This window comes from Maylandia zebra, linkage group LG23 (assembly GCF_041146795.1).
Source record: "Maylandia zebra isolate NMK-2024a linkage group LG23, Mzebra_GT3a, whole genome shotgun sequence".
Taxonomy (NCBI): Eukaryota; Metazoa; Chordata; class Actinopteri; order Cichliformes; family Cichlidae; genus Maylandia; species Maylandia zebra.
This window is the reverse complement of record NC_135188.1, coordinates 48782705-48788434: the sequence shown is the minus strand read 5'-3', so window position 1 is coordinate 48788434 and position 5730 is coordinate 48782705. Positions and strand designations below refer to the sequence as shown.

General features: G+C 38.7%; 1 protein-coding gene across 1 annotated transcript; it reads left to right on the top strand.

The window, feature by feature from the left end:
- The first annotated feature begins 586 nt into the window (after positions 1-586).
- On the top strand, positions 587-2351 carry LOC106674674 (E3 SUMO-protein ligase ZBED1). Its single transcript, XM_014407670.3, has 3 exons — positions 587-935; positions 1233-1383; positions 1489-2351. Exons 1-3 carry the CDS (start codon positions 631-633, stop codon positions 1933-1935), a joined length of 903 nt encoding a protein of 300 aa, XP_014263156.3. The 5' UTR covers positions 587-630; the 3' UTR covers positions 1936-2351.
- Positions 2352-5730: the final 3379 nt, after the last annotated feature.

Genomic DNA, 5730 nt, shown 5'->3' with positions numbered 1-5730 from the left:
TTGTTGAAAATGATGGCTTCCAAAACCTCATTAATACGCTAGAACCACGCTATGTTTTACCATCACGCAAACATTTGAGTGAAGTGGTAATCCCAAACATGTATGAAAAAGTGAAACACGATGTTACAGCCTCACTCAAGTCAGCAGAGAGAGTCGCTATAACCTGTGACAGCTGGACATCCAGAGCAACAGATAACTACCTGACTATCACCTCACACCATATCGACCAGGAGTGGAGACTCGTGTCTCATGTCTTACAGACAAGAACCACCGAAGCAAGCCACACAGCAGCTAATTTATCTGAAATTATGTTCAAAGCAATCGAAGAATGGGAGCTTACAAACAAAAATCCAGTCATCGTAACTGACAATGCTGCAAATATGGTGCGAGCTGTAGAAATAACGGGCTGGTTGCACATTGGTTGTTTTGCCCACACACTCAATTTAGCTTCACAAGCAGGACTGAAAGTTCCAGCTGTTGCTCAGCTGCTTGGCCGAGTGAGACGCATAGCATCCTTTTCATCGCAGCACTGTTGCAAGTCACAAGCTTAAAGAGAAGCAAAAGATACTGAATCTACCTGCCCATAAGCTGGTGACTGATGGGGTGACCAGATGGAACAGCACATTGGAGATGCTGGAACGCTTCCTAGAGCAACAACCAGCAATCTCTGCAGCTCTACTCTCACCTGAAGTGAGGAGAAGTGACAGTAATCTCTGTAGTCTTACAGAGGCTGACATAACTGATGGAGAAGATATAGTGAAAGCTCTGAAGCCGCTGAAAGCAGCCACACTGGTTATGTCTGAAGAAAAGTCCCCGACCCTTTCCATCATTGCACCTCTGCATGCACAGCTGCTGGAGAAGATGATCAGTGTCTCTCATGACTCCTCACTGATTAAAGACCTCAAGACTGCTGTATACGACAACTTGAAGTCAAGGTATGTTTATGAATTGTGTGTGTATGCCATGAATGAGTGTAACTGTATGGATGCATGTATTACATGAAAATTCTTATTATAGTGAAAAAATCTATATATTATAAAAATGTTAGTTAAGCCCTCTTGTCTAGTAATAGGCCTTTTGATTTTATATCTATCTATTTATAGATGTTTATATATAAATTATGGAAACAAAGTCGTATATTAATGTTTCTGATCTTGCATGAGTGTATGTAACCATGCACATGTATATCCAACATAATAAACTGAGTTAAATGTGCAAAATCTCTTTTCAAGATATGTGGCCCTAAAGGACAAGCTCTACATTGCATCAGCATTAGATCCTCGCTTTAAGGCCCTGCCATTCTTGTCCAAAGAGACCTGTAACAACACATTCTCTCAGTTGGTGTTGGAAGCAGCAGGTTTGGAGAACGTGGACACAGCTATTGTGAGTTACAGAAACAAAAACAAAAAATTATTGGTTTTTTTGCACTACTCGAGTTAGAATATAAATAGTAATTTCTTTATTAATTAAGTTTTCATTTTTCTACAGCGACAGTCTGATGGTGACACATCTGAGGAAACTGTCCCTGACATCTCTCTTGGTGGTGTTGATGAAGTGGATTATGCCCCTCCAATTAAGAGGTCAAAGGACTCTGCATTAATTTTTCTCCTTGGGCCAGCCTACTCAACAAAAACCACAGCACCACAGAAAACACCAACTCAGAAGGCAAAGGAAGAAGTGAATCGATACAGGGGCGTTGAGCCTGTTGCACTTTCTGAGGATCCTTTGATCTGGTGGAGGGACCATGAAAGGGAGTATCCTCTCTTGGCTCTACAAGCAAAGCAGTATCTTTCCATACCTGGGACCAGTGTTCCTTCTGAACGAGTGTTTTCAACTGCTGGTGACATTGTTACCGCACAAAGGAGCTGCCTGACTCCACAACATGTAGACCAGCTTCTCTTCTTGCAGAAAAACCTTACAGTCTCAAAGAAGTGAGAGGGTAGTTATAAATAAGGCTAAATTGCATTAGTTTCACAGAGGTTTTACAATACTGTTCAATATGTTTTCATTTTTTGAAGTATTTTAAAAGGCAGTTTTTCATTTTCTGATCGGTCAGTTTCTGTCAGTTCACTTGTACACGCTGTGTTATACTGTGTGTCTCCAAAACACAATAGTGGATTTCAGAAAAGCTGTGTGAGACACTAACAGCAAAACTATTTCTCTGAGGTTTTACTGATGTTTACAAAAGATGTGTTCTATTTGCACTGGATCCCTGATCCACTTGAAATGTATGTATGAAAAAATATATATACTAATGTTAATTAAAAATTACATTATTTAACTGCTTTAGTATCTGTTCTTAATTTTGAAATTTATGTAATTCATTCACAAGGCTTAGAGGGTTCTTTTGACAGTACATATACAAGGTGAATTATCATAATTTTATATATATTATGGTTCATATAATAATATTTCGGACTGATTCAAAATCGAATCGAATCGAATCGAATTGAATCGAATCGTGGATCGAATCGATTTGGGACCTTGTGAATCGGAATCGAATCGATTCTAGAAATCAGTGACGATTCCCAGCCCTACTCTACAGTACGCAGCGGCAGCATCTCTTCCACAATGTAGCCTGCAATCATTTTTTAAGCTCACCTTCAGACGCTTTCTGTGCTGCTGAAGTAAAATCAGGTTTTGCTGCTTAGCAGGAGTTGCTGCGGTGTTATCCATGGATGATGAACAAGGATCACTCAGAAATGTTCGTCTATGCTCTGTGTCAGGCGCTTCAGTAGATTACTTGTGCTATTAACAGCAGCCGATAGTTTTTTCTCCCCAGGACATAGCTTACATATTACTGTAATGTTCTTGTCTGCTTGTTTCAGAAAAGTGAAGAGACGGGAATATGTCCATTTCAAAATGACGCGCAGCTGCACTACAGCGATGTTAAAGCGGCAGAGTTTACTTCTACGTTTAGAAGACAAATTATGGAAATTAAATAATGATATTCAGCGAGTTTAATTATTTTACAATGTAACGCAAGTACATTGTAAGTAACTGTAATTAAAATACCTAAAAATGAACAGTAATTAGTTACTCTACTTTTTCAGTGGAAAAGTAATTTAATTACCGTAACGCGTTACTTAGTAACGCATTACACCCAACACTGACTGCCACTTAAAACTTTACTCCTTTTTTGCTCACCGCTCTTCTCTAACAGTAGTTAGATGCTGAAGTACATGACTTACAGACTTCTGCACACATTTCAGCCACTTTAACTCCTGAGTGTAGACACTATAAATGATGCTGTTAAACTTAATGTAAGTAGAAAGAGCAGATGTTTGTGTTAAACTGTAAGGAGTAAAGGTAAAAAGTTACAGATACCTGAAACTTCTACTTGACTAACACTCTTTTAAATTCTATTCAGGGGTCAAACTGCAGCAGGGCCTAACAGTAATGAACTCTAACTCCAGACATACATTTTTAGGTCTCATACATCTAATGAAATCTTTTTTCTTCCAGGTACTGAAAACATGCAGGATGTTCATAATGTGGACACTTAACCAACAACATTGCTTCCCAGAACAGTGACAGTGTTAAAATCAGCTAACATGACCATGGGGCGTGATGCTAAATAAAATGTAATGAAATGGCTGTTCAGTTGTAAGCTAGAAACCAGACCTTATCTACTAATATTACGCTGAACCTCACTAATGCTCTTGTGGCTGAAAGAGAGCAAGTCCTTGCAGTCAGATTCCAATTATGCTCTTCCAGGAGAGGAGGGGACTTTCGGTATGTTGCATTATCAGTAACATGTTTTAGAAACAGAGCTTTTAAAATATGTCTTGGTAAATATTTTTAAATGGTTTGGTCTTGAGCTAGTCAGACTGAAGCTTTCTAGAAAACTAGAAAATTGTTCAAGCAATCGGTATAAAATTGTAGTCTGAGCTTAATTTATGTTTAAAGCTGGTCAGAGAAACAAACAATCTCGACTCTCCTCTGAGAATCCTACATGTTTGTGCTGCAGCCATATTGACAGGACTACATTTCTGTCTGCCATAAAGAGACAGGGAGAGATGAGAGACCTCTGTAATCCGACAGTATTAAAACAACCTGCAGGGAAGAAGGCCATGATTAAATTTATTAGTCTGAGACAGACCCTACATTTTGTGAGTAACCCAATTTTAGCTGTGTCTGCTGGGGCCAGTGAAAACACTGCTCCCTGCGCTGCTTCCAGCCAGCCAGCCACCATAAATCATCTCTGCTGTTTCATCTGGCGACTGAGAGCAGGGAAAAATATCATCAAACCTGACCTCCATGTCCTACATTTTATGTTTTATGTTTTCCATCAGAGGGAAACTCACTCTCTGTCTTTGTTTTCCTACACAGGGTAGCACCCTGCAATGATGAAAAGCCGGGAATAATGAACACAGACCTAAACAAGAGCATCGTGTTAAATTGTCTTAGTGTTAGTGTCTTAATGTATGTCTCAATGGAACCTAAGATGCCACAGTGCTACTGCAGATAAAGGAACTTTTAATATTACAAAAAAGAATTCCTCAAATAGATTGAAAACAAAAAAGAGGGTGAAAACCAGAGCAAAAACAAACAAAAGATGAAGATCTGATCCAAATGGGCTTCAGAGTCGTGCTCTCCTCAAAAATAATATCAGCAAACTTAACTAAAGAGACCAAAATTCAAAAACAGGACTGCTGGTAGCCTACGACTCAAATTCTGATTAATATTCTGACCCCTTGAGGGAGAGAATGGATGAGAGACCCTACTCCACCTTATTTAAAAAATTGTATTAAGCGTGCTGCTGAGCCTATGAGTGAAGCAGGAAAAGAGAAATCACATAAGAATGATAGAATAAAACAATCAATGTGCATTTGCATCCATTTGCACTAACCAGAGTGATGATTTAGCAAAGACCTTGAGCTTTTCCACTATTTTTAATGCAATTATTTACCTCTGTGAAATGGGTTAAGTGGCAAATTTGGCTCTGAAAATGTTACATTCAATTTAAAAGGGATTACTACTCTGAACAAAAGCTCCACAGTCTAATCTATCCGTCTAATTCATCCAAAGTGATTTTCTGAAATTGTTCAGAACAGAAAGTTTTCATTAATATTATTTCTAATCACACTGAACTGTATTTTTCATTGTTGAATAAACAGTGTGTAACAATAAAAATGATGGTCTTGCCAAACATCAATTATTTATTTTCAGTGATCCCGAGTAAACCGTCACCAGACTGGTTCAGATCTCTGGAATCATCTATTTCTAAATTCCTTTGGAAGGATAAACCCTCGCGTATAAGCTTTTTGAGCTTATACGCGAGGGTTTATCCTTTGTAGTGTTTTTAACACTACAAAAGACCAAGGATAAAGGAGGACTAGAGCTGCCTAACTTTCAGCACTACTTCTTAGCCAACAGGCTTCAGTTTATCTCAGGATGGCTAAAACACACCCTCTTAGATGAACCTTGGCTAGATGTAGAACAAGCACTTTGCAATAATCTAGAGACCTCAGACCTACCATTTATCAGCTCAAACATCCAACGACATGAATGCTTTAAAAGCATCAACATCAGCACTTCTCTGACAGCATGGTGGGAGTTTCTAAAAATGACTTCATTAATCCCATGCAAACGTACACCTATCTGGAACAACCTTGACATATTACAAAACACTAATATGATAAACTTCCCAGACTGGAGTGGTAAAGGAATTAAATACTTGGAACATACAGTGGGGCAAAAAAGTATTTAGTCAGCCACCGATTGTGC

What these genes read in the sequence shown, in the direction of transcription:
- LOC106674674 (XM_014407670.3), top strand. Translation starts at nt 631, where the DNA reads ATGCTGGAACGCTTCCTAGAGCAACAACCAGCAATCTCTGCAGCTCTA. An exon ending in TACGACAACTTGAAGTCAAG is followed by an intron (nt 936 to 1,232) that starts GTATGTTTATGA and finishes TCTCTTTTCAAG; the next exon opens with ATATGTGGCCCTAAAGGACA. An exon ending in AGAACGTGGACACAGCTATT is followed by an intron (nt 1,384 to 1,488) that starts GTGAGTTACAGA and finishes ATTTTTCTACAG; the next exon opens with CGACAGTCTGATGGTGACAC.